This window comes from Saccharomyces cerevisiae, chromosome V, assembly GCF_000146045.2.
Source record: "Saccharomyces cerevisiae S288C chromosome V, complete sequence".
Taxonomy (NCBI): domain Eukaryota; kingdom Fungi; phylum Ascomycota; class Saccharomycetes; order Saccharomycetales; family Saccharomycetaceae; genus Saccharomyces; species Saccharomyces cerevisiae.
The window spans coordinates 253,965-279,664 of NC_001137.3; the positions used below are offsets into that span (position 1 = coordinate 253,965).

The following is a 25,700-nucleotide window of genomic DNA, read 5'->3' on the forward strand; positions in this document are numbered from 1 at the left end:
TACAGTTCACATTAATCCTATTGCCTGGCACCGTCTAATGGCTTTCGATAGTCTTCTTTGATTCTTTGCCGATAAGCCTGTGATATCCCTATGTTGGATTCTTCCCGTGGAGGTCACATATCTTGAAAGTATTCTTGGTCTTGCATAAAATTCTAGTGGATTTGCACCGGACTTCATTATATCGTTCCTGTTTGAGTTCTTGTTTGCCTGATATTTTCTATCTAAATGGATTCGTCCCATAGAGAAGTCAAATGGATCGTAGATAGTACCTTTGGGAAGTTTTTTGGACAAAGACTGATCGATTTTCTTTGTTTGTTGCGTTCTCCCCATTTCAATATTGACACTCTTCTTTTCTTTGATACCGAAATTGTATAGAGCACGTTTAAATGTGGAGCTTACTGCTCCCTTGATGATAGGTTGCATACCGTTTTGAATTTTTATGCCTGTGGTGGCATTCATCTTGAACATCCGAAGTTTTGTGTAGAACCTTGCCTTTTTGGTTAGAACTGTAACACTGTTAATAATGGACTCATATTTAAGTATGTAAAGTAATCCTAGATATTTTTTCCCCCAACAGGTTACCCTACAATGCAATTTAAAGGCATAATAGAACATCTAATAGAAGTGGGTGATTATAATGAGTAAGAAGACGTAATGATCATAAAACAAAATACTAATAAGCTATGGTGCAATGCAAGATCCCAATATTTGCCAGCATTGCCAGTTGAAGGATAATCCAGGCGCATTAATTTGGGTGAAGTGTGATAGTTGCCCGCAGTGGGTCCACGTGAAATGCGTGCCTTTGAAACGCATTCACTATTCAAATCTTACAAGTTCTGAAGTTCTGTCTTATCCAAATTCTGCGAAGCAAATCAAGAGCTACCGTTGTCCTAATCATAAGGAAGGAGAATATCTTACCGCATACGCTCTCATCACACAAAAAGGAAAGCGGCAAAGGAATAAAGAAAACCCTGAAGATAGTCATATAAATAAGCGGTATAATTTCAGAAAGAAGAAATTACTTGACTATATCGCTTTGAATGAGGGTGAATCGAAAAGGGATAAAATGAATCACCCTCATAAGGAGAGTTTCATGAAATCTTTTGAAAAATGGAAAAATGGCTCAAATATTATAAACGCCGCTGACTTTGCTGAAAAGTTTGATAATATAGATGTGCCGTACAAGATCATCGATCCACTGAATAGCGGAGTATATGTACCGAATGTGGGCACAGACAATGGATGCCTCACAGTTAATTATATCACCGAAATGATAGGCGAGGATTATCATGTTGATGTAATGGACGTTCAATCACAAATGAATGAAAATTGGAACTTGGGATCTTGGAATGAATATTTTACAAATACTGAACCAGACAGGAGGGATCGAATAAGGAATGTTATATCATTAGAAGTCTCTAATATTGAGGGATTAGAACTAGAGAGGCCCACTGCAGTTAGGCAGAATGATCTTGTTGATAAAATTTGGAGTTTCAATGGACATTTAGAAAAAGTCAATGGGGAGAAGGCGGAGGAGAATGACCCCAAGCCAAAAGTGACCAAATATATTTTGATGTCTGTAAAGGATGCTTATACGGATTTTCATTTGGATTTTGCCGGTACCTCTGTTTATTATAACGTTATCTCAGGACAGAAGAAGTTTTTATTATTTCCACCTACCCAATCAAACATAGATAAGTATATTGAGTGGTCTTTAAAAGAAGACCAAAATAGTGTTTTCCTCGGTGATATTCTTGAGGATGGTATTGCGATGGAATTAGATGCTGGTGATTTGTTTATGATTCCAGCTGGATATATTCATGCAGTTTATACACCAGTAGACTCTTTGGTATTTGGAGGCAACTTTTTAACCATCCGTGATTTGGAGACACACCTTAAAATTGTGGAAATTGAAAAGTTAACAAAGGTTCCTAGAAGATTTACCTTCCCGAAGTTTGATCAAGTGATGGGTAAATTATGCGAGTATCTTGCGCTTGATAAAAATAAAATCACTAGTGATGTCAGTGATGGGGATTTGCTTTCCAGGACCACTAATTGCGCAATTCAATCACTTCATGCATACGTTATAAAACCTGAAGTTAAGTACAAGCCGTTAAATTTCACTTCAAAGAAGCATTTAGCGAAAGCTTTAGCCGATCTTATTTCGTAAAATTTCTTCTTGTCCGCCACGTTCTTGTATCTTTTATTTCATCCTATGCTCTCGATGAATGAGATCTACTTTAGCAATTGATACAGTATAACCCTGACATTACATTTAGGGAATAATCGCCCCAATATAGGTTACAAAACATTAATATATATGTAAATATATGTGCGCGTATATATATATATATATATATATAAAGGGAAAATTAATATTCTATCATTAAAGTGAAGAAGAAAGGTGGATTTAAATTCCAAGTCTTTTCAATTGTTCTAAACGTTCATCAATGGCATGTTCAAATTGGTTTGAAGTATTTGTCCGCTCACTTAGTAACTTGGCATGAATACATTGTAGCGCTTTTATGGAGTCAGATTCATTGATAACGCAGGATATGTTTATTTCATTTGCCCCTTGAGAAATCATTTCAATGTTGATGCCTTCTTCAGCAAGAGTAGTAAACATGGTACCAGCAATGCCGATGTATTGTTTCATATGTTTACCAACTAATGAAACAATAGACAACTTCTTTGTGATATCAACAGAACCTAAAATTCTCAATTTTTCCTCAGCTTGTCTCAGAGATTTTAATGAGTCTGCATCTGGAATGGGCAAAGCCATCGAAACATGAACTTCAGAAGTAGATATTAAATCTACGACTAACTTGTACTTATCCAGGATGGTAAATATTTGAGCTAGGAAACCATGGGATAGGGTTTTCTTATTGGAATGAATGTTGATGACGAAAATGTCATTTTTGGTGGTGATAGCAGTGGCACCTCTCTTTCTCTTTTCATAGAAAGATGAGGATAAGTTCTCAGGAGGATGTGGTGGAGTAGATTCACCCTTCTTTGCTACATTATCTGGGTAGATAATGGTACCGTTACCTAATGGATTTTGAACATTCTTGATTCTAATAGGAATCTTAGCCCTAATAACTTGTTCCATCGTAAAAGGATGTATAACTTCGGAACCATAATATGTTAATTCAGAAGCTTCTTCTGGAGTAACACTGTCTAGCAAACGTGCTTCAGGAACCTTACGAGGATCAGCAGTAAATATACCATCAACTTCCTTCCAAACTTGTAGTTCATCAGCATTTACAGCAACTGCTATCAAAGCGGCACATAAATCGGTATAGCCACGACCAACACCATTCAGAAGACCAGTTGGAACTAAACCAAAAAACCCTGTAAAGACTGGAACGATACGCTCTTTAGCACTTACAAAGGGGGCCAATTTTTCTTTCAATGCTTGAACCAGGAAAGTGTAGAAACTGTTATCCAAAGCGCTGGCACTGAAATCAGAGGGAACAATGTGGCTCAAATCCACATATTTGGCCTTACAGCCACGGTCATTACATAAAGCAGTCATGAACAAACAACTCAACTTCTCACCACATGACATCACCAGATCTACTGTACGTGAACTCACTTCACCCAAAACTTTTGAAGCATTTAAATATTTCTTGACCAGTTCAAGTTCTTTATTGGTATCATCCACTAACTTGGCTTGCAAGGCAGGATTGAGAATGAAGCGGTCGGCATTATCGATATGGTCTTGTCTGATAACTTCGATAATGTCTTGAAATTCAGATTCTTGCGAAGCCAAATCACAACATTTCAAAAGACGAGAAGTGGTACCTTCAGCCTTGGTGTATGAAGAACGGGCGGAACAAACGACAGCGACATTATTGTTTGGGCCGTCAGGTTTAGAATAGTGCTTCACAATGTCATCCACTATTTGGACGGGAAATTTACCGACAGATGTACCACCGAACTTTTGCACGACCCAGTTCGAATGACTTGATGTAGGTTGGAAATCCATTGGCATGTAAAAGTTAAAAAAAATGAAAGCTTCTGTGATAAAATGCGATAGCTATGTGAGCTTAAGCGATGGAGAGAGTATTGGCTACACAAATATCCTTCAATGAGTAGAGCACTGTTAAAATAGAAATAAAATAATTATCCAGCAGTATTCTTATATATGGATATTATACATTATTTCTTCGAAGCTAAAAGAATCTCTGGAGAAGACTGCGTACGGAAAGTGAAAAAAAAAAAAAGTGATGATGAAATTTTCGTTTGCTAGTGAAAAAGAAAGAAAAGGTGAGTCATGGGCCTGAAAAATACACGTGGTTAGAGCCACAGTAGAGTAAAAAGTTGATATTAGGGGAGTTCTAGAAAGAAAAGGATCCTGTGAGACCAATGACAGTGATTGTAAATTGTGGGAGTGATATTTGATGTTACTATCAAATAAGGCCTCAGCCTCTGAATATGTTCACCTAAAAATTGTAGAAGATTCAATCGCGAGCGGCTGGCAAGTTTGGGCATGCATCGAGTATTGCCGTATATCGAAACTACCTTATAAATGTGTTTCTGATATGGCACTTTCAAAGTTTTCCTGGGCCTGTTCTTGGCTTGAGAAATTTGGCAATCATAACAAAACTCTTAGTATGAAAAGAAATTGTAGGACGAATATTTATTAAGACATATGCAAAGAAGAACAAACTATAAATGCCGGTCATTTACTAACTTTATGAAATCCTGTGTATACAATATTCCTCTAGCACAGAGTGTTTACGATAAACCTTGCCGATTGAATCGATCAGCTAACCGGTGGTTGGTAAGCCTACATAAGCCTTGAACGAATCGTAAATTAGCCATTGGAAACTTGTCAAAGTACCGATCATGACAATTCTCACCATTAACCCATTCCACAACCCAGTAAAGCCAATTTTTTGATATATTCTTTTAGAGGCTACAGACATGGACTCGTTGGCCTTTCTTTCGCTATTGATCTTGGAAACCATAACGTCTGCAGGATGTGAGACTGCAGCACATAATATACCTGCCAGATAACCACCTACAAAACTGACTGATATTTGCTGTAATGCGTTCATTTCTTCTTTCTTTTTAGGTAAAACACTGTATATTTTTTGAACAATTTTTTCGAATGAGGTAAACTTACACATTGTGTAAGGAATCTGTCTGCACCATAGGGGAACAATACCTTTATAAAATGCTTTCATACCTCCACTTTCTGCATACATTTTTTTCCATCCATCAACAACGTTATTGCAAAAGGGCGGCATAGTAGTCTGCTGTTTCACTTTAATAGCTTCAAATGGGCACAACATGATATCAGCGAGGAATTCAGCGGTCGCTGAGGCCATCAAGTACACAGTGACACCAGGACTTAACCAACTAGAATACAAATGCTTGAAATACTCATAACCACCATACTTACCTGCACCTTGTAGCGAATATCCGACGAATGTAGCACCAAACCCAGTGTATACTTTCTTCCAGCCTTCATTAGCTATAATCTTACGGAACCCTTGTAAGTTTGAAGTATACAACTTGGGATTGACCTGTAGCCTACATTTGACAAGATCTAGTGGAGTGATCGAAGAATGTGTTGGACCGCACGCAATTATACCACCTAAGGTACATGTGGCATAAAACTCTTTCGTATATAATTGGATTTTACGTGGTTGTTTATTGGACTCCATGCTTTACAACTGTCAATGAGTCCGTTCTCTTTTTCCCTTACTTTATTTTTTTAGAATTAAAACAATAACAGAACACTTTCAGTTAACAATGTGTCATTGACTGCCTGGAAAAAAAAATAAAATATCTATAAAACACAAGCAAAATGAAAGTATATTTGGTAGGTCCCGCTGTATTTATATCAAATGTAACAGGGTATGCAGAAAATCGATATATCCATTTTCCTTTTTATTAAGCAAAATGAAACTAAAAACAAGGAATAAACCTAAAAAAGATCTCCTTATTTCGCTAATACCCCTGAAGTCCAACTTTTGGTTAGCCGAGATCTTAGCCGAATGAGATTGTGAAATGCAACCCAAAGTGACCGTTGTTGCTAGCTAGCATATGAATGAATCTAAGAACTGGAAAGGCAAGTTAAGGGCCAAAAATAATGACTTGAATATTTTGCAGTATCTACGTTGAATTAAAGTATTCTTCGTAAGCGGTACTTTTCACTTGCTACTTGTCACCTTATTACCTATGTGCTGAGAGGGTAATGGTACGATGTTCCTTTTTGACACAATGCGTCTTTTCCCTATGCTGTAACAAAAAAAACAAAGGCCGAGGTTCGGATTTCTTAGCAGATCACGTGCTGACTTTTTGGAATACACCGTTAAAATTCTCACACGGTTAGTATTTACATTTTTTCAAGAATAGGGTTTTGCCGCTTACCTTGATATGCGGGCGATTTTGCGGGATTTCTGACATCTAATAACTTAGTAGTCATTGAAGGAACAAAGTTTTAGTCTTATTCGGATGTTTCCCTTCTTATTTTCGAAATGAAGCTTTTTGGAGAGATGGGGATAGGTGGCTTTTTGTGCCTTCCTCGAATGTCTAGCCGAGTCTTGCGATGGAAGGGCTAGACAGCATGTTTTAGAGATGTAGTAAGTTATATTATAATCATATTATAATTGCCTAAATATAGACGTATATCATATACAATAGCAAAAATACATAATTACGAACATAAAAATGAAAATAACTTTGGTCAAACAGCGTGAGCTGTCAAACGTATAAATCTTAAAAAACGTGTATTAAGTATGAGCTAAGAAGGCGCTCATCAATAGAAAACCGGATTAAAAACATCGAAAATTATTGAAAAAATATTAAGTGTAGTGTGGAAATGAATGAGTAGAAAAAAGATAAATTAGAAAACAGAACATCAACTTCGTAAATAGTAAAACGCTAAGCCAGACTAGGTAGAACTGACTTTGCATACCTCTCTTGGCGGCAGTAAGCAGATTAGCTGATTTAAATCACTGCAAGTAAGGAACATCGCTCTTGTTTCTGTTCATGACTGTTCTATGAGCACCAAAGTAGAAAACGAAAATGAAAGCGAAAATACTCAAAAAAATCTCTAAATCTTGCATTGTAGTGTGTACTGTGTAGTAAAGCTATTGTTTGTTTTTATTATTTCTATGTAGAATTCTGTAAAAGGACGAAAAGAATGTTTCCAAGCAGTATGTCTACCTCTGTCGTTGTAGAAGGGATTCCTACTTCTTTATATACAAAATGCACATCGGTAGAAATATCTAATTCTCTATTTAATTGAATGCATAAGGGGTACCAAAAAATCTCTCTTCACGTCTTATAGCTGAACAGTTATCGGATATAGGCTACCACATAAAAGAACAGGGATGTCCTAATACAGCAATCATTTTTTTTTTCATTACGTAAAAAGTAAAGTAAACCATCCATTCTCCCTTCTTTCAGTCAAATGCCGCAGTCCCTTACATTTCAAACTGAAGCGTCGGGATGAGACTGTAGAAAGAAGTAGGAGTAGTATGCAAAAAAAAAAAAAAAAAAAAAATATAACCTCTGCCGGAAGTGAAGGCACAAAAATAGCTCTCTCTAAATGGGCGGTGGAAGGGTGTTCAAAAGTAAAGAAATATAGGCGCACTTCTGAAGTCATCGTAGGTGAATAAGCAAGTCTTTATCGGCATGTTCGGGGTTTTTTTTACCAATGACGATTTCTGTCACTTAACTTTTTAGGCCTTCCGTGGTCGTGTCATAGCAACCCCTAGTTTTCTCTTCACATTTTGTCGCGTTTCCGTCGCACAGTAAGAGCTGTATAGCGTTGAATGAATGTAAAAAATGCTCACTGAAGGACGGTAGCCTTTACCAGTCTTTTACGTGCCGAATGCACATTTGTATATACGCCCACACACATCGAAGATCGGCTCCCGATTTCTTGTGAGATATTTATCTGTTTATTTGCTTATTTGTGATTTATGTATATTTACTTGAAATATTCTAGCATGTTTTAGAGTTATTTATCGGAGTTCGGTCCCAATCATGAGAGTAACTCAGGCCAAGATCTAGCAAGTCATTTTGCTTTTTATGTCCATTCTTCATCTCCTTCCTTCTGGTTGCCTTCATGCTGCCGCCGCGAAGGGATCGTTAAAGCCATCCATTACAACATCCACCTTATAATTATTCCCGTTGTTGTTGTCCCAGTACTCTTCGCGCTCATAGTCGTTACGTGTAGAATAATGAATGCAAAATTCTAACTTGCCGCGAGGATCCACTTTGCTGACATCATCGATAATGAAGTGGAAAATGTCCATGTTAGTGCCCGGCAATATTCCATCGCCATCACTGATGTAAACGCATTCCACTTCATGTGTTGTTCTCCAACTATCCCACGTATATCGTACCACCACTCTTTTATCATAGAAAATGTTTTTCACTAGTATCCTTCCAGCAATTAATCTTGTACAGCCAGCGTTATAACCCTTGGCCACACCATTACAGTCATTACCATTGTGGCTATTGGGAATATTATAAAATGAGGAGGAATTTGAAAAGTAATTGTTGTCTCTATGGATGTATAATGACAATTCTTGTAGAAAAACTTTCTTATTTTGTGATAAATTGATAAAAATGTTCAGCTTTAAACTTTTAGGATTCTTGTTGCTTAAAATGGGGAAGTTCTTGCTGTATAATCCAACAACATGGTAATTTTTTGAATTACGATCTGAAATTTCATGAGCACCGCCACCATTAACGAATTTTTTATTTGATTTTGATGGTGGCATGTCGGTCCTGTTCTTTAGGAGGTTCTGAAATCTTTTACTTTTTCTTAATTTTGTATTGTTGGTGCCTTTACCATTGTTTGGATTCGAAATTTTAGCAGGATGTGCGAAGCCTTTTGGCGCAACTGTCGTCAAGTCATCATCTATGGATGTCGTTTCTAATCCAGATGATAGCATTTTTGTCTCTTCTTCCGGGTCCACCATTAAATTCACTGGCTTATGCTTAAAGCTTAGACAATTATCGTGTTGTTCAGTTTTATTAACGTTTATAGGGCTTTCATCCTCAGCAAAATATTTTACAGGTGCCGCCTGATCAAAGTGAACACTCTTACTCCTAATCAACATCGGACTACCGTCTCTTGCTTGGACACCATTCCCGCTCCTTATACCTGGGGTTGTAGGTAATGATTTTGATCTTCTCTTCAATGAGCTCTTCAATAGTTCACCTGACTTTTTATATACAGGTGGCGCAAATGGAATTAGAATTTCTTCATCATATTCAAAATTCATATCATTGCCAGGTGACTTAGCTTCGGGATATTCTGCTTGAAAAGATTTTGGTACGGTGGATTTGGGGGAAAGGGGAGGCAGCTCTATTTTGAATGGGGGTCTCGTACTGCCATTTAATGATTCTACGGAAGTGTGATTCTTGGCAGCGGCAATTTTTGACCAGCCGCTCTCATTATCAACGTTTTCATCATTCCCTGCGGAGAAAATTCTTTTGTTTAAATCAGTGTTTCTTTGCACTTCTTCCTCTGGGAACCTGTTCGCTCTCATTTGAGTTACTCTCTGAGGTTTATGTAAAAACTTCAAAGAGTTTAAAGTCTCTTCCGTACTTCCATCTCGTTCTTTGTTGTATAGGTCCGAATTCACTCTGTAACCCTTGAAATCTGTTTCAAGATCTGGTAGCTGCTGGTTTTTATTTCTGTCTAGTTTTTCATTCTTCCTCTCAAACTGTTGGGGTTTCTGTTCTGCCTTTATATACATTGTTGCGTTGATGAAATCCTAATAAACTTGGGCTGTAAGAATAAAATTTTGACAAGATATCTGTACCCGTTCCTATTAAACTTGTTTCTGAGTACAACGGAGATCTTTTTGATGTTCAGCCTACTAAAAACTATACCTTACAGAAAGAAAAAAAAAAGTCCAATGTGGTTCCTTTCTCCTCAATCAAACAGAATGCCAACCTTCCTTGTTTCTTTTCCTTTTTTACTACTAAAAGGTTTTATAAACCAGACTTCTCTCTTTAAACGTCCCGTCAACCCTGCCTTTAGTAACTGCTTTCCCGTCTAGCTTTCTTTTCGTTCCTATTGTTTTAACCGTATTGTATGCAGGTTTACCTTCTATAAATATGCACTGAACTGGAAAGGCTATGTTTGAAAAGCTTTAGTTTTCTTCTGTTGAACGGATGGGCCCTGTGTTGCTTATTACGCAATGCAGTATATATAAAGGAACTCAACCTGAAGAAGAATATGCAAGATATAGAAAGACCGTTGCAATATCGAAATATTTCCTGTTGGATAGAACGAACTTCTTGGCCCCTTCATTGAGAAGCGTAGCTGATACACATTTTTGGTAAAAGACCTCATGGTAGCAGCCCCTTTCCCCTTAAAAAGACTTAATATGGCATACTGTTTTTCTTTTATGCGCTTCATTCCACGGCAAAAAGAACCTTTCCCCGCCCCCACTCTGCGACAGGAGTTTGCCGCCCATCTCCACAATAGGCATAGTTGTCGGTACCTTCCAGCGCTACGTCAGCCTCTTCCGGGCAAAAAATCGACGTAGCATGGAAAAATGCATTCTAGACAGCTTTATGCGTTACGATCCCCAATCTATGCTCCCTGGGGAGAGTTTGTACAGGTTTTCTCCAAAATAAAAATACCTACAAAACTCCGAATATTTATGGGTAGCTCCAGTTTTCGAAAATTGGAGAAATGAAGGGGGTTGAAGAAGAAGGTTTCATGAGCATGAAGACGGTAGTAAAGCTGACAAATATGCTACGAAGATTTAACTTCCTGGGGAAGTAGCAAAAAAAAAGAAAAAATATTCACAGAGATAACCTCAAAACACACTTGGGAAGTCATGAGGGGTAACTTAGAATAAGATAGAACTCTATCAAATTATTGCCTATAAAAAATACAAAATTAATCGGGATTTGGCTTCCCTTTTTCTGTTCTATCTTATACACGACAATTAGAAATTTCGAAAACCATGATATCAGATGCGCCGAGTCTTTTCAATTCATCTAAAACAACACCCTTCGTTTTTCTCTCAATCATGGAACTAACAGCAACCCATCCTTCATCGTCAATTTTGGAAATGGTTGGTGCTCTACGGCCAGGCGTCACCTTCAACAGTTCAGGCAGCTTGTCTTCAGGTGCGTTATAAATACATGAAACGAACCTTTGAGCGGTCATGACACCTTCAATTCTTGATTTGATAGTAGCAATCAAACTCTTATCGCTCTTTGGGTTCTTTGATTCTATTAGGTAGGCACTTGTGCTTAGGACGGTGGCAATATCAACTAAACCTGCTGCCCTCATTGTCTCACCACTCTCTACAAGATCTACAATAGCATCACCAATTCCCAGAGCACATGATGCCTCCACGGAACCACTGACAAACTTTATCCTTGTGGTCATTTTTTCAACAGTAGTACCTTCCAAATCGGCAAAGTATTTTTCAGCAAGTTTCACGAAACTGGTAACAATGGTTTTGCCAATTAACTGTTCTGGCTTTTTATACTCGCCATTTACGGGGACTTGTACCTGCAATTTACAGTTACCAAATTGCAAATCGATTGCTAAGTCTACGTCGACGTTAGATTCACGAACTTGGTCAACACCAGTTATACCAAGATCACATTTACCTTCACCAACAAAAGTTGGAATATCTGCAGCGGGCAGAAAGACCAACGCTACAGGTAAGCTTGTGCTTAGTGCAATGTCTAATCTTTGAGAGCGGTGAAAGGTAATATCAGCACCATTCAAAATAGAAACACTTTTAGAATATAAACGACCTTTCTTTGGGATTGCAAACAGTAGTCTATCGGTTAGATGGTTCACCAAATCCATTTTTCTATTGAATTTTTTAGAAACCTATCCTTTCTTTTCTATTTTCAAAGATTCAAACCGTTAATAGGAGTAAAATGCCAAAGTTTAGACGGTAAATACTTGCAGTTCACTGCGTATAAATGGACTTTCAGGCGAGTATATTCTGCAAAAATATTTTATAAGTTCCAACGGTAGAGGTGACTCACTTGGAAGCTTTTTTTTTCAATCGTTGGCTACGTGCGTACACGTGTTTTGCGGTCTCGCTTCGAAATGCCGAAATGAAAGAATTTCCGGGAAGAGTCACGCTGTTATCAATGACTTTGCAACTAATAAATTAACTAATAAATATTTTAATTAATTTTTTGACAAGGAGTCTAATACCTCGCATGCTAAACAACCTCTCTAGCCGGGTTGCCGGGTTACATCTCGTTCTCTTTACGTTCACATAGTCACATAACCACTAGTCACCTGTGCATTCTTACTTTTTTTTTTTCTTTTTGGCTTTTATTGTAAGACTGATATGCAGGCCACAAAGTCTCAATTAGGTCGCAGCCGTGCAAATTGTCTTGGCATTTTTGAAGTTTTGTATATACCATAGAGATTATCTTTGATATGTTACTAATATTGTAAAATACAGTTTGTAGCTATTTTTATTAAATGAGATGTCTAAATAGTTTACATGAAATTGCATCTATGATACATGACGTGAAATGTGCACGGGGAAATGATCGCCCTAATCATTACTTCCTAACGACCGAAGTATTTTAATTCTAAAGGTCTTAAGATGTTGTAGATGATGAAGGCCCAACTTGCACCCAACTCGAACCCAATGTCACCACCATATTTACCAATTAAGCGGCCAATTTCACCAACCCAATAGGTTTGACACATACCCAATGCAACACCGAAGGCACCAACAATTAAGGCAGCAGTACCTGCGATACCGATAGGTAGATGCTCCCAATTATCCCAATCATCAATATTGTAAGCACTGAAGGAACGTCTGTAGAAGAAATGTTCTGAACATGAGATGGCAATGTAAATAGCTAAGTAGTAACCGATAGAATCCATGAAATTCTCCATAAAGCCATCAAAGTAATAGGTAGCAGGGATGGAAATACCTAAAGTGGCAGCATTACCTGCCATTGTCCAGACTACTCTTGGTATTTTAGCCAAAGGTGCCCACAAAGCTTGAGCGGATAAAGCAACAGTATACATATTTGGAATATTATTTGCAATAGTGGACAGAGCTAACAAAACGCAGCAGAATTGACCAAATCCGTTCAGAGAGTTAGGAACCAGGATAGCATATATGACACCACCCATAGCATTTTTGTCATAATATGCCTTCCAGGTTGGGTCATTAAGAGCAGCCATAGCAGAAGCAGCACCAAGAATCATGGTGAAAAATAGAGGGAACGCTAGACCAGCAACTAGGGAGAAAAAAATCTTGTACTTGTTTGTACTCTTTGGCATATAAACAGTGTAGTCAGCTGCATAGGTCGTCCATCCTGCGGCAAAACCGAAAATAGATGAACCAAAAGAAAGAACACTACCTGCAGTAGTTGCACCTCCTACCCATTCACCACCTTTAAACTTTCCTGATCTCGATAGTTGGGCAATAATAACCAAAAAGACGGCAAAATTGGGTACCCATGACCATTTCTCGTATGCATGAATGACACTGTAACCAAAAAAAGTCACAAGCACGGTACCACCAATAATGATCAGACAACCGGCCCAAATAGGACAGACGTGGCCGGAGCCTTCATTCACCATATTCAGCAGTTGTGCGGATACTGAGGTATTCACAATACCCCAACCGACACAAGCAATAACGTTAATAAGAGAGAAAATTCTTGCCGTTACATTACCAACCAGATATCTTGATAAAATCATCTGTCTTAAGCCCAGTTCTGCACCAAAGACAGAAAAGAACGCAACAAATATCAACCCCATTATATTGAAAAATATGATAACTAAAACACTTTGACCAAAATTTAGACCGAACACCATGGGTCCTAAGGCACCCAAAGCATATGATGCAATGACCATATTAGCTGAAAACCACATGGACGCAGCATTCAGTATGGAATCGTCCGTTTTTTCATCCTCTGTAACTGGTTCAACACCCTTTGTTTCTGCATTCAAACTGGCAAAGAACTTATGGAACCACGATAATTTTGTGGCCTCTGATGATTCAACGATATACTGTTGGTCATCTTCGGAAGTTGCTGTGAAAGTTTCAGAAGCGGCTACCTTCTTTTCGTTTTCCAAGCTTGAGCCTATTACAGGAGATCTCTTCTCCAAGTCTTGGATTTCGTAAACATTATTTCCCTCTTCCAACATTCTTATAAATCGTTATAATAGAGGATAGGATGTTTTATATGCGAAATTTATATGGATATTGTTGTGAATACTATTACAGTTAAGCTTACTTATCTACATTTCAAAGAAAAATGCCTCCAACGCGTTTTAGACTCACCACTATTTTACTGTCTAAATATTTTTAATGGATATTTATATTAAAACCATTATCTTGGTTGGTTCCCTAACATCTTGATCATCGAGAAAAAAAAAAAAAAAAGGACATGAAAAATTCTGACAATGAAAAAAAAGAAATTAAAGACTCATAATTATTTATTGATAAGGCGAAGACGTAGCAACTATATGTACGTAGAAGTCAATGGCAATCGCGATAAAGCTGTGCATTAATGACCGAACGCGGGCGGCAGACATTTCTGAAAAAGAGTCAATTTGTACGAATACGCCCCCCACTCGGGAAAGGCGATAAAATCGACTGATATTTAGTTCCTTGAGGCCGTTCCATTGGTGACAAAAGAAAACATGCCGCTCGATTTTCTAACACTAAGCAAATCCGCAGAGGAGTATTGCAGTCACTTTGACCGAATAAGACCAGTATCCATCGATTTTCTGTCTTGGATGACCTCTTTGCTGTTCTCCACAGGTAAATCACTTAAAAAAGATATGAGATACGTTAGATTAATTAATTTCAGAAATTAATATGATTACGGAAACTTGGTTGAAAGTGGCTGAATTTACGACGTAATCTGTCTTGACATCTTTTTTTTTTTCAGCGAGCATTCTCTAGGATTTTTTGTTTACTTTCCACTTGGATTTTATCTGTAGGCTTTATCAAGTTCCTGTATGTATGGTTGTGCAAGGCACTCTTCTTCATAAAGGAAAAGATGTGTTGAGATTTGTAAGGCTTTTCATCAGTGTTAGATCTGAGGTGGTGTTCACATTAAATTAATCGACGCAGGATTTGGCGAAAGCTTCTGGCATAATGTTTGGTGTTTGTGGTGTGTGATTTCTTTTTTTGATTTTTTCTTTTGCAGTTGTATTCCCATACATTAAATTGTTCGTGGCACATGAAAAAAAAAAAATAAAATATGAACAGGTCTTTTTTATAGCAGAGTTACGTCGTCTACAGTTGGACAGGCGATTGACTACTAAATTCCCATGGCTATGGATGACGATGATTAATGAAGAAATAGTAGCTCGACAACATTACAAAAAGCATTATTCATAGAGCGCTAGAGCCATGAAAGTTTTCTTGTGATATGAATTATTTTTATTCGTGCTTTATATAAAACAGTTAATTAGGTACATAAGAAAAGTAACATTTTCTTAAAGTTTATTTCTTAGCCTTCTTTTCAGATTTCTTGGCAGCTTCGGTTTGTTCCTTGACAACCTTCTTGACAATTTTTTGTTCTTCGATCAAGAAAGCTCTAATAATTCTTTCCTTAACACAGTTGGCACATCTGGAACCACCGTAAGCTCTGGAAACAGTCTTGTGGGTCTTGGAAACAGTGGCGTATTGTCTTGGTCTCAAAGTAGAGATACCTTGCAAAGCGCTACCACAGTCACCACACTTTGGTCTGGTAGCTAACTTCTTGACATGTTGGGCACGCAAAATACCACCTGGGGTCTTAACAACCTTGATTTTGTTAGAACGGGTGTTGTCTATTTGAAAATGTTTTCAGAAAGTTGGTATACTTTCTCATTTGAAAAATATGTTAGTACGAAATGTTTCAATAGGAAGGAGTTCGAGAAAACTTTAAAAGAAATTTTCGTAACACAGATTGAGATTATTAGCTCTAGTCAGTATCAGGGTTAAAAGTGGCTGCTCTTATTAACTATCGTTTTTCTTCTCATTGCTACTAATATTGTATTATTTCTGGACACAATATTTCGCGCAGAATAAGTTATTGATAGTGGATTACAAAAACGGGGTAAATTGCTTTTGATAACTATACTAGGACCCCTGACATGGTATCCTCTCCTCTCTTGCTCTTTTTTAGTTGAATAATCATCATCTCGTCAGAATTTCTCGTAATTTATAAGTGTGCCTTTAACATACATGGATTTCTTCTTCTGAAAGTAACACGTTGGGCCATCTTTGGTTGTTCTGTTATGCAGTCTACACGTTAATACCGTTTAACACTAAGCGTAATTAATCTATAATATTTCAATTCCTTCTAGATAATATCCTCTGCGCCTAGGCTCACGAAATTACACGGAGGAAGCGTCGACCAGGCGACTCGTTGGTAGGGGACCAAGCGCGAGTAACTACCAGAATCGCCTTGGCTCAGTAGAAAATGACGGCCTAAAGGGAACCTAGCGGGGGAGCGTAGTCGTAAGCGGGAACAGCGAAAGTCAAGCTTCTTTTTTTTTTCACAATATATGGAAAAAAATTTATCACCCATACATACCACTAAATGTGTTATATATTTGAGAACACCTTTACATCCTAATGTTTAATGGAAAAAACAGTCCTCGAAGAGCATCGTATTTGTAGAAGGAACCAAGTAAATTAGTATACAATGTACAATGTACATTCTTCAGATGGGAAGGTGATGAAAGTCATACTTCTATGGGCTTTATATTATAAAGCTAAAAAATACGTAGTAAAATCCTAAGTTCTAAAAGACGCTATTAAGACTTGCCCTTAATCTCTTTCGGCAGCAATGGCTTCCATTTCCATGTCAACGCCTAATGGCAATGCTGCAACAGCAACGCATGATCTGGCAGGTTTGTGAGTATTGAAGTACTTGGCGTAAACGGAGTTAAACTCAGCAAAGTGATTGATATCTGCCAAGAAAATGTTAACTTTTACGACCCTGTCCAATGAGGAATTGCTTGCTTCTAGAACATTCTTAATGTTTTGAATCACCTGTTCAGCCTTATCAGCAATGGAACCTTCAACTAACTTGTTGTCTGGGGTCACTGGAATTTGGCCAGAAAGGAAAATCAAATTGTTCACTTTCATGGCATGGGAGTATGAAGCCGCAGCAGCTGGAGCGGATTCACAAATAACGGGAGTTAGCGTGGTGACCATAATTCTAATGTAATGATGATGTTCGAAGGGTAAATTTTCTTTCGCTTTTTCGTGGAAACCAAATATCAAAGTTGTTCCTTATCATGTATCCGTTTGATAATGAAGTAAATTAGTATTTCTTTTGTAGGTCAGCAGCTCGCGCTATGGAGAAAGGAGTTATAATGAAACCACGTGAGCACGATGAAATAGCAATATGTTACTATTGATTACCGGATTAGAATGGTTAAAATGGTGAAATAAGAAGAATGATTATTGTGTGCTCAGTATCGGTTGAAACCACTAGTTTTGGCGCTTGACTCCACTCGTGAGTCATGTTTGGACTATATATGTGCCTTGAATATATATAAATATATATATTGCTATATGATCCCGCTGTTTCCAAGAGTAGTAATTACTAGACGGCTGTTGGCATATGTCAATGAGAGATTAGTGTACTCTTCGTACCATCAATCCGCCCATAATCTTCTAAGTGATCTTCCGATCGTATCCATCGAACTTTACTAAAGGCTCTTTTCGGGGTTACCCCTAAATTTTCAGTATTTGATTTGTATTAATGTTTAGCATTCAGGTAGTCGTAGTAAACGGACACATTTGACATTCAACGACGGTACACACGGTAGGAGACGTCAATTTCGGCTGAGATGAGTAGGGCTAGCAAGATAACGTTTGCAGCTTCCTGTCTGATAACGGCAGCGACGGTAGTGGGCGTGCATTATGTGCAAGAAATGGAAAGGGAAACTTTGCATCAGGGTCCGATAAAAGATGCTAAACGAGTCGAAGAAAAGAGGTTGAGAAAGACAAACGGAGTTGCATCATTAGATCCCACAAAAGAAAGGAAAAGGTACTTCAATATGAGTGAACACGAGGAACAAAAAGAGTTGCGAAAGAAGTATGAGACCATGCAACCGCTTAGTGGAGAAGTTGTGACCAAAGATGGAGAGGTGGTTAAAGAATCTAAGAAATAAACACCTGTCGGCAGTAGTTTACCTCTCTATTATAGACTACTCTTGTTTGTATATATGTAAGAATCGTGTAATTATTTTCAAGAAGCCTTCAAATTGAAGGAATAATCTAAAACTCGAATAATATCAATGTTAATCAATAACTATAATCAAGACCTTAATGTGCCTGCTTGCCCCTTTGGGGATTTTACCTCTATTTTGAAATTCCATTCAATCAATCTCTCGACGATCTCTAAGGTAAGATCTCGCCTTGATGTGGCTCTTTTTCTTCCGCCCTTGCGGAAAAAATCTGAATGAACGTAATTTACCTAAGAGATAACAAGGCTAACCTTGATAGAACCTTAAAAAACAGTATTGGTAATTGCAATAGCACCAACCGTAAGTGAGCTAAACTAGTGAAAGATTTTCTAAATCATAACGCGCGGAATTCCAGTTAATATATTACGTAGTCATCCCTCATCATAGAACTGTTTTTTTTTTTTGCAAAGTATTGAACCAGTTATTAGTTAAGTTAATTGTAGCAAATAGCGCCGGTATGTCTATCAAAGGTGATTCCCCCTCATCAACAAATGCCAGTAGTAGTCCGAAGTCTACATATTCAATACAATCGGATGATAAAGCAAACCTTGGCAGTGGTAACGTCGATATACGTACAGATAATTCACAACAGGACAGTAATAATAGACGCGATATTGTGGTAGTGACGAGGGTAGCTTCTGAAGAGACTTTAGAATCACAATCATCTACTTCATCAATGGGAATTAGACCAGAATCATCTTTTAACTATGAGGATGCTTCTAACCAAGCTAGGGTCGAAATGAATAACAGGGTACATGGCTCAAATATGAACACAATTAACAAATATTATCCAGTACGATTCCCAAAGAATAACGAAAGGCAATTGAGCGACACAAATAATTTAAATGAGAAAGTGCAAGGCACACATACAGTTCAATCATCCACCCAGGAAGACAAAATACTCGACGGTGACACAAGCAACTCACAAGTAACCCCGTCTTTGAACATTGCAGAGTTTCCCACAGACAAGCTTCTTAAAATGCTGACAGCGTTACTAACTAAAATTATTAAGTCAAATGATAGGACGGCAGCGACAAATCCTAGTTTGACACAAGAGATTGAGAATGGTAGGTGTCTTGCTTTAAGTGACAATGAAAAGAAATACTTAAGCCCCGTTCTGGGGTTTAGAGGGAAGCACGTACCACAAATTGGTCTTGACCAATATTTCCAGAGGATCCAGAAATATTGCCCCACAACGAATGATGTATTTTTATCGCTCCTCGTGTACTTTGATAGAATATCCAAGAGATGCAATAGTGTCACTACGACCCCTAAAACTAATACTGCAAAACATGAATCTCCCTCAAATGAAAGCTCTCTAGATAAAGCTAACAGGGGCGCTGACAAAATGTCCGCATGTAACAGTAACGAAAATAATGAAAATGACGATTCAGATGATGAAAATACAGGAGTTCAAAGGGATTCAAGGGCTCATCCTCAAATGTTCGTAATGGATTCACATAATATTCACAGATTAATCATAGCAGGTATTACTGTCAGTACGAAGTTTCTGAGCGATTTCTTCTATAGCAATTCAAGATACTCAAGGGTAGGTGGGATATCTTTACAAGAACTCAACCATTTGGAACTGCAGTTTCTAGTTTTGTGTGATTTTGAACTTTTGATATCAGTCAATGAATTGCAGAGATACGCGGACTTACTATACAGGTTTTGGAACAACGCAAAAGCTCAATCGCAAGCACTAGTTACGGGCATGTAGAAATGCGTAATATGCAAGTAGATATATTTACATACACAGTTTCTCTCAAAGGTAGTAATTATCTTATGTGTTAACGTACGGTTGCTAAGAAATAAGCATGGTAACTTTCTTAGGTAATTCTTTGGTATTAAGATATATTCTGAATTACGGTTTGGACTACTTTATTGTTCAGAGATAAGAAACATGTTGAGCAGCACTTTATGGTGTTGCTATATTCCCGTTCAAATACAACAGCAACAAAAAATGCTTATCCCTCATCAAATTGAACAGAAAAAAAAAAACCATATTATTTTATTCAAGCTTATCGCATGATAGACTGTATATGGAGCAGTCAAAATTGACTGCTAACTGAGTTTTCATTTTGGAAATCTTATCATTTTGCGTTCACCGATTCTAACTTATTTTCATCACGAATACGAGAAGGGCAAAGGTGCCGGCGTCATTATGTGACGGAAAGAAAAATTCGATAAGGCCTTTTTTTTTTCACTCATCGTATTGCCAAGCAATTTTAGTCAGAAGTAACACGTATATATATAAGGGCGTAGACGTCCCTCTTAACAGATACTCTGTAGTCCGTGCTAACGTAAACACAGCATTAAAAGTGCTTGTTACTTCACTATTATTAGCATTGAGGCGCGTGTGCTCGGAAAACCTACCATATTATAAAAGGGCTAACAAATATGCCTCAAACGCACGAAATGTCCCTGAACGGCACTCAATACTTAAAATATGAACTTAAAGACCTTGAGTCTCGAGCTCACGATGCAAAGACTCCTTCAACAAATGAATTCTATGATGATGTAGAATCGCACGGAACAGAAGAATTAGTTGAAGCTAAACTGTCGTTTTTGAACAGAATTGCTGCTGGTTTAAGTGCCGAGACAAAGGGTATTGAACCGATTACAGAAGATGAAAAAACTGATGATTCTATACTGAACGCTGCATCTATGTGGTTTTCAGCAAATATGGTTCTGCCTGCTTATGCCATTGGCGCCCTAGGGCCTATGGTGTTTGATCTAAATTTCGGCCAAAGCGTTTTCGTTATTATTTTCTTTAACCTCTTAGGCTTGGTATCAGTTGCTTTCTTTTCTGTTTTCGGTGCAGAGCTGGGCCTAAGACAGATGATTTTGTCTAGATATTTAGTTGGCAATATCGCAGCCAGGATCTTCTCTTTCATCAATTTTATTGCCTGTATCGGTTGGGGTATCGTTAATACCGTAGCAAGCTCGCAAGTCCTGAATATGGTTAACCCCGGTCATCAATGTCCTCTCTGGGCTGGTTGTATAGTTATTATCGGTGCTACTGTAATTGTAACTTTTTTCGGCTATGGAGTCATTCATGCTTACGAGAAATGGGCGTGGGTACCAAATTTTGCCGTTTTTTTGGTAATAATTGCTCGTTTGGCAAGGTCTAAAAAATTTGTCCTTGGGGAGTGGACATCTGGTCCTACTACAGCAGGTAACGTGCTTTCATTTGGATCAACAGTTTATGGGTTTGCTGCAGGCTGGACAACATATGCGGCTGACTATACCGTTTATATGCCAAGGAAAACGAACAAGTATAAAATTTTTTTCTCGCTTGTAGTTGGGTTAGCAACACCATTATATTTTACTATGATACTTGGTGCAGCTGTAGCAATGGCAGCTATCGGCGATCCAGCCTGGAAGACGTATTATGACGAAAATTCCATAGGTGGTTTAACTTTTGCCGTTCTTGTCCCTAATTCTGTTCACGGATTCGGTCAGTTCTGTTGCGTGTTATTGTCTCTGTCCACTATCGCTAATAATGTTCCCAACATGTATACTATTGCTTTATCGGTGCAAGCCACGTGGGAACCTCTTGCGAAAGTCCCAAGAGTTATTTGGACTTTATTAGGCAATGCGGCCGCACTGGGTATTGCCATTCCTGCCTGCTACTATTTTTCTACCTTCATGAATTACTTCATGGATTCCATAGGTTATTATTTGGCTATTTATATTGCCATTGCATGTTCAGAGCATTTTATTTATAGGCGTTCCTTCAGTGCTTACAATGTTGATGATTGGGATAGTTGGGAACGTCTACCTATCGGCATTGCAGGTACTGCTGCCTTAATTGTTGGTGCCTTTGGCGTAGCGTTGGGTATGTGCCAAACTTATTGGGTTGGCGAGATCAGCCGTTTGATCGGAGACTACGGTGGTGATATTGGATTCGAGTTAGGACTAAGTTGGGCATTTATAGTTTACAACATTGCTAGACCCTTTGAGCTCAAGTACTTTGGTCGTTAACGAAAGTTCATTTAAATGTTTCGCTATTTTAGTCTTTGTAATGTAACATAAATGGCTCTAGTATGCAAATCATTAAAAAATAGCATGTATGTTAATTAAATTATCACGGCTCATTCATTTGAGTTGATAACGCAATTCTGATAAGCATATCACGTGACTGTGGTTCTAAGAGTTACTCCGATCGCCAGTAAATACTTTATGAGACGTTGCATTATTTCTGTTTAGTTGATAAATTTTGATTTCTAGTCTGTTGAAAGCCTAATGCATGCAGATGACATAAATGTAGTCTGTTTTTGCACTGGTGATTTGTAAACCAGACAAATATATAACATGATAACCAAATTGTTTGTTATAAGATACGCTTGTCAGATTGAAATGGAGGGTGTTTCAGAAGGTGACTAAAATATCGAAGAAAAGTATGCCAGAAAAGTTAGCCATGTCAATGGTCGATATAAAAGATGCGGGGAGTGAACTAAGGGACCTCGAATCTGGAGCTCTGGACACAAAATCTTCCGCCGCTGATGTATACTATGAGGGTGTAGAATTGCATAGAACCAACGAATTCATTGATAATAAGCCGTCCTTTTTCAATAGGATTGCAGCTGCTTTAAATGCTGAGACGAAAGGTATTGAACCAGTTACAGAAGATGAAAAAAATGATGACTCGATACTCAATGCCGCCACTATATGGTTTTCAGCTAATATGGTGATTGTAGCCTATTCCGTAGGTGCCTTGGGTCCTCTAGTATTTGGCCTAAATTTCGGCCAAAGTGTTTTAGTTATCATTTTTTTCAATATTTTGGGTTTGATCCCTGTTGCATTATTCTCACTTTTTGGGGTAGAACTGGGCCTAAGACAGATGATTCTATCGAGATATTTGGCTGGTAACATCACAGCAAGATTTTTCTCTCTTGTTAATGTCATTGCTTGTGTCGGTTGGTGTGTTTTAAATATTTCTGTTTCTGCTCAACTTTTGAATATGGTGAATGAAGGCTCTGGGCACAACTGTCCTATTTGGGCAGGTTGTTTGATTATTGCTGGTGGTACCGTGCTTGTGACTTTTTTTGGTTACAGTGTCGTTCATGCATACGAAAAATGGTCGTGGGTACCCAATTTTGCTGCCTTTTTGGTCATTATTGCCCAACTATCGAGATCAGGAAAATTTAAAGGTGGTGAATGGGTAGGGGGTGCAACTACTGCAGGTGGTGTTCTTTCTTTTGGTTCATCTGTTTTTGGGTCAGCTGCGGGTTGGGCGACTTATGCAGCAGATTACACTGTTTATATGCCAAAGACCACAAGTAAATACAAAATTTTTTTTTCCGTAGTAGCCGGTCTAGCGTTCCCTCTATTTTTCACCATGATTCTTGGTGCTGCTTGCGGTATGGCGGCCCTTAATGACCCAACCTGGAAGTCATATTATGATAAAAACGCCATGGGTGGTGTCATATATGCTATCCTGGTCCCTAACTCTCTAAACGGATTCGGTCAATTCTGCTGTGTTTTGTTGGCTCTTTCAACTGTTGCTAATAATGTCCCTGGAATGTACACTGTCGCTTTATCCGCTCAAGCTTTGTGGGCACCTTTGGCTAAAATACCAAGAGTAGTCTGGACAATGGCAGGTAATGCTGCCACTTTAGGTATTTCCATCCCTGCTACCTATTACTTTGACGGCTTTATGGAGAATTTTATGGATTCCATTGGTTATTATTTGGCTATTTATATTGCCATTGCATGTTCAGAGCATTTTATTTATAGGCGTTCCTTCAGTGCTTACAATATTGATGATTGGGATAATTGGGAGCATCTACCTATCGGTATCGCAGGTACTGCTGCCTTAATTGCTGGTGCCTTTGGAGTAGCGTTGGGTATGTGCCAAACTTATTGGGTTGGTGAGATCAGTCGTTTGATCGGAGAGTACGGCGGTGACATTGGGTTCGAGTTAGGCGGAAGTTGGGCGTTCATCATCTATAACATTGTAAGACCTTTAGAACTCAAATATTTCGGTCGATGACTAAATGTTAATTGATTAATATTTTTGCTAATCATTGAAATGATTGGTTTTAATGGATAAATCTCGACATTCGAATAGATAGCATATAATTCAAAAACGATTATAATGGGATATATATATAAGTTTAATAATATTAACTCCCTTCCCATTTCTTGAAGAGAAGAGATGTGTTAACTCCTCCAAATCCGAAGCTGTTGCATAATGCGTACTTCGGATTAGCTCCCACAATAGGTTTGTCTCTTATGAAATGTAGCTTATCGGCCTCGTTATTTTCTAGAGTCAGAACATTGTCCAGGTTTAAGGTATGCGGCATCTTATCATCCTTCAAGGAACAAATTGTAAATATACTTTCTACGGCGCCAGCTGCACCTAAAAGATGGCCAATTGCACCTTTGTTACTGGATATGTACAGTGGCTTGCTTTTGGATCTTCCTGGTAAGAGTGCTGAGGCTACTGCCAGACACTCTGCTTTATCGCCTAGTAAAGTTGATGTAGCATGTGCATTGACGTAGTCAACATCAGTTGGTTCTAATCTAGCCATTTTTAGAGCCATCTCTATTGCTCTTTTGGCACCATTTCCATCAGCAGGAGGGGAGGTAATATGGCAGGCATCACTGCTTAAACCATAGCCCACGAGCTCAGAAATTATGTTTGCATTTCTCTTTTGAGCATGTTCTAGCGATTCCATGACAATCATTCCGCATCCTTCACCAAGTACGAATCCAGAACGTTGTGTATCAAAGGGTCTAGAGATCCCGTTTGTAGTAATCGACTTTGCTCTGATGAAACCTGCTAAACTTAACGGATGCAAACTCGTTTCACTTGCACCGGCGACACAGATGTCTTGCATGCCTAACCGAATAAAATTGAATGCATCGCCAATGGAGTTATTACCTGTTGCGCATGCTGTGGAAACACTATGGGATAATCCTCTAAGGTTAAACTTGATGGAAACATTACCAGCTGCCATATTTGTAAGGATTTTAGGGACGAAATATGGATTTATTCTTTTATTGTCGTTATGGAATTGTAGAGAAGTTTGGTATATGTCTTGAATGGATCCTATACCAGAACCTATCAGGCAACCAAAGTGATCCAGATTGCACAGAGATGTATTGATGGTTATATCATTTGGGTTCAAGAGACCAGCATTGTGAAGCGCTTCATAAGTTGTACGTAGTGCTAGCTTGATAAAGCTTGAGGTTCTTCTCTCATCCTGGCTAGTGAACAGCAGTTTATTGATGGCTGAATTTTCGTTTTGAAAATTCTCTGGAATCTTCCCCACTGTTATCGTTGATGGGATACTTTTTTCTCTGAGTTTGTAGTCCTCATTATAGTTGGGCAAAGATGTGATTGGTGTGAGTCCATTTTTGGAAGAGAGCAGATTCCCCCATGACTCACTTAATGATCTTCCCAACGGCGTTACACAGCCCAATCCTGTGATAACCACTCTTCTTGACATTTCTTTACTAGAAATTAAATTTTAATCCGTTGTGGCTC

The 25,700-nt window shown here is 38.3% G+C and overlaps 15 protein-coding genes across 15 annotated transcripts, besides 3 other annotated features; 5 read left to right on the top strand and 10 right to left on the bottom strand.

Moving 5' to 3' along the window:
- Window positions 1–6: 6 nt before the first annotated feature.
- RSM18 (mitochondrial 37S ribosomal protein RSM18) lies at window positions 7–423 on the bottom strand (the record flags this gene model as incomplete). The annotated part of the gene is made up of 1 exon (NM_001178941.3): window positions 7–423. One exon carries the CDS (start codon window positions 421–423, stop codon window positions 7–9), a length of 417 nt encoding a protein of 138 aa, NP_010970.4.
- A 268-nt stretch (window positions 424–691) lies between these two features.
- On the top strand, window positions 692–2,170 carry JHD1 ([Histone H3]-lysine-36 demethylase; the record flags this gene model as incomplete). The annotated part of the gene is made up of 1 exon (NM_001178942.1): window positions 692–2,170. The coding sequence occupies one exon, from the start codon at window positions 692–694 to the stop codon at window positions 2,168–2,170; it is 1,479 nt and encodes a 492-aa protein (NP_010971.1).
- Window positions 2,171–2,410: 240 nt separating this feature from the next.
- On the bottom strand, window positions 2,411–3,994 carry HOM3 (aspartate kinase; the record flags this gene model as incomplete). Its single annotated transcript, NM_001178943.1, has 1 exon — window positions 2,411–3,994. The coding sequence occupies one exon, from the start codon at window positions 3,992–3,994 to the stop codon at window positions 2,411–2,413; it is 1,584 nt and encodes a 527-aa protein (NP_010972.1).
- Window positions 3,994–4,773: an origin of replication (ARS513; Autonomously Replicating Sequence).
- PIC2 (Cu/Pi carrier) lies at window positions 4,773–5,675 on the bottom strand (the record flags this gene model as incomplete). The annotated part of the gene is made up of 1 exon (NM_001178944.3): window positions 4,773–5,675. The coding sequence occupies one exon, from the start codon at window positions 5,673–5,675 to the stop codon at window positions 4,773–4,775; it is 903 nt and encodes a 300-aa protein (NP_010973.3).
- Window positions 5,676–6,968: 1,293 nt separating this feature from the next.
- YER053C-A (uncharacterized protein) lies at window positions 6,969–7,082 on the bottom strand (the record flags this gene model as incomplete). The annotated part of the gene is made up of 1 exon (NM_001184444.1): window positions 6,969–7,082. One exon carries the CDS (start codon window positions 7,080–7,082, stop codon window positions 6,969–6,971), a length of 114 nt encoding a protein of 37 aa, NP_061492.1.
- Window positions 7,083–8,087: 1,005 nt separating this feature from the next.
- On the bottom strand, window positions 8,088–9,734 carry GIP2 (Gip2p; the record flags this gene model as incomplete). The annotated part of the gene is made up of 1 exon (NM_001178945.1): window positions 8,088–9,734. One exon carries the CDS (start codon window positions 9,732–9,734, stop codon window positions 8,088–8,090), a length of 1,647 nt encoding a protein of 548 aa, NP_010974.1.
- Window positions 9,735–10,927: 1,193 nt separating this feature from the next.
- HIS1 (ATP phosphoribosyltransferase) lies at window positions 10,928–11,821 on the bottom strand (the record flags this gene model as incomplete). Its single annotated transcript, NM_001178946.3, has 1 exon — window positions 10,928–11,821. One exon carries the CDS (start codon window positions 11,819–11,821, stop codon window positions 10,928–10,930), a length of 894 nt encoding a protein of 297 aa, NP_010975.3.
- Window positions 11,822–12,547: 726 nt separating this feature from the next.
- On the bottom strand, window positions 12,548–14,149 carry FCY2 (purine-cytosine permease; the record flags this gene model as incomplete). The annotated part of the gene is made up of 1 exon (NM_001178947.1): window positions 12,548–14,149. The coding sequence occupies one exon, from the start codon at window positions 14,147–14,149 to the stop codon at window positions 12,548–12,550; it is 1,602 nt and encodes a 533-aa protein (NP_010976.1).
- Window positions 14,150–15,458: 1,309 nt separating this feature from the next.
- On the bottom strand, window positions 15,459–16,221 carry RPL34A (60S ribosomal protein eL34 RPL34A; the record flags this gene model as incomplete). Its single annotated transcript, NM_001180036.1, has 2 exons — window positions 15,459–15,787; window positions 16,185–16,221. 2 exons carry the CDS (start codon window positions 16,219–16,221, stop codon window positions 15,459–15,461), a joined length of 366 nt encoding a protein of 121 aa, NP_010977.2.
- A 551-nt stretch (window positions 16,222–16,772) lies between these two features.
- Window positions 16,773–17,162, bottom strand: HMF1 (putative isoleucine biosynthesis protein HMF1; the record flags this gene model as incomplete). The annotated part of the gene is made up of 1 exon (NM_001178948.3): window positions 16,773–17,162. One exon carries the CDS (start codon window positions 17,160–17,162, stop codon window positions 16,773–16,775), a length of 390 nt encoding a protein of 129 aa, NP_010978.3.
- A 641-nt stretch (window positions 17,163–17,803) lies between these two features.
- Window positions 17,804–18,127, top strand: PET117 (Pet117p; the record flags this gene model as incomplete). Its single annotated transcript, NM_001178949.1, has 1 exon — window positions 17,804–18,127. One exon carries the CDS (start codon window positions 17,804–17,806, stop codon window positions 18,125–18,127), a length of 324 nt encoding a protein of 107 aa, NP_010979.1.
- Window positions 18,128–18,659: 532 nt separating this feature from the next.
- On the top strand, window positions 18,660–19,922 carry PCL6 (Pcl6p; the record flags this gene model as incomplete). The annotated part of the gene is made up of 1 exon (NM_001178950.1): window positions 18,660–19,922. The coding sequence occupies one exon, from the start codon at window positions 18,660–18,662 to the stop codon at window positions 19,920–19,922; it is 1,263 nt and encodes a 420-aa protein (NP_010980.1).
- Window positions 19,923–20,602: 680 nt separating this feature from the next.
- Window positions 20,603–22,189, top strand: FCY21 (purine-cytosine permease; the record flags this gene model as incomplete). The annotated part of the gene is made up of 1 exon (NM_001178951.3): window positions 20,603–22,189. The coding sequence occupies one exon, from the start codon at window positions 20,603–20,605 to the stop codon at window positions 22,187–22,189; it is 1,587 nt and encodes a 528-aa protein (NP_010981.3).
- Window positions 22,166–22,564: an origin of replication (ARS513.5; Very weak autonomously replicating sequence).
- Window positions 22,565–22,607: 43 nt separating this feature from the next.
- Window positions 22,608–24,200, top strand: FCY22 (purine-cytosine permease; the record flags this gene model as incomplete). Its single annotated transcript, NM_001180858.1, has 1 exon — window positions 22,608–24,200. One exon carries the CDS (start codon window positions 22,608–22,610, stop codon window positions 24,198–24,200), a length of 1,593 nt encoding a protein of 530 aa, NP_010982.1.
- Window positions 24,112–24,393: an origin of replication (ARS513.7; Weak autonomously replicating sequence).
- CEM1 (fatty acid synthase CEM1) lies at window positions 24,334–25,662 on the bottom strand (the record flags this gene model as incomplete). The annotated part of the gene is made up of 1 exon (NM_001178952.2): window positions 24,334–25,662. One exon carries the CDS (start codon window positions 25,660–25,662, stop codon window positions 24,334–24,336), a length of 1,329 nt encoding a protein of 442 aa, NP_010983.2.
- Window positions 25,663–25,700: the final 38 nt, after the last annotated feature.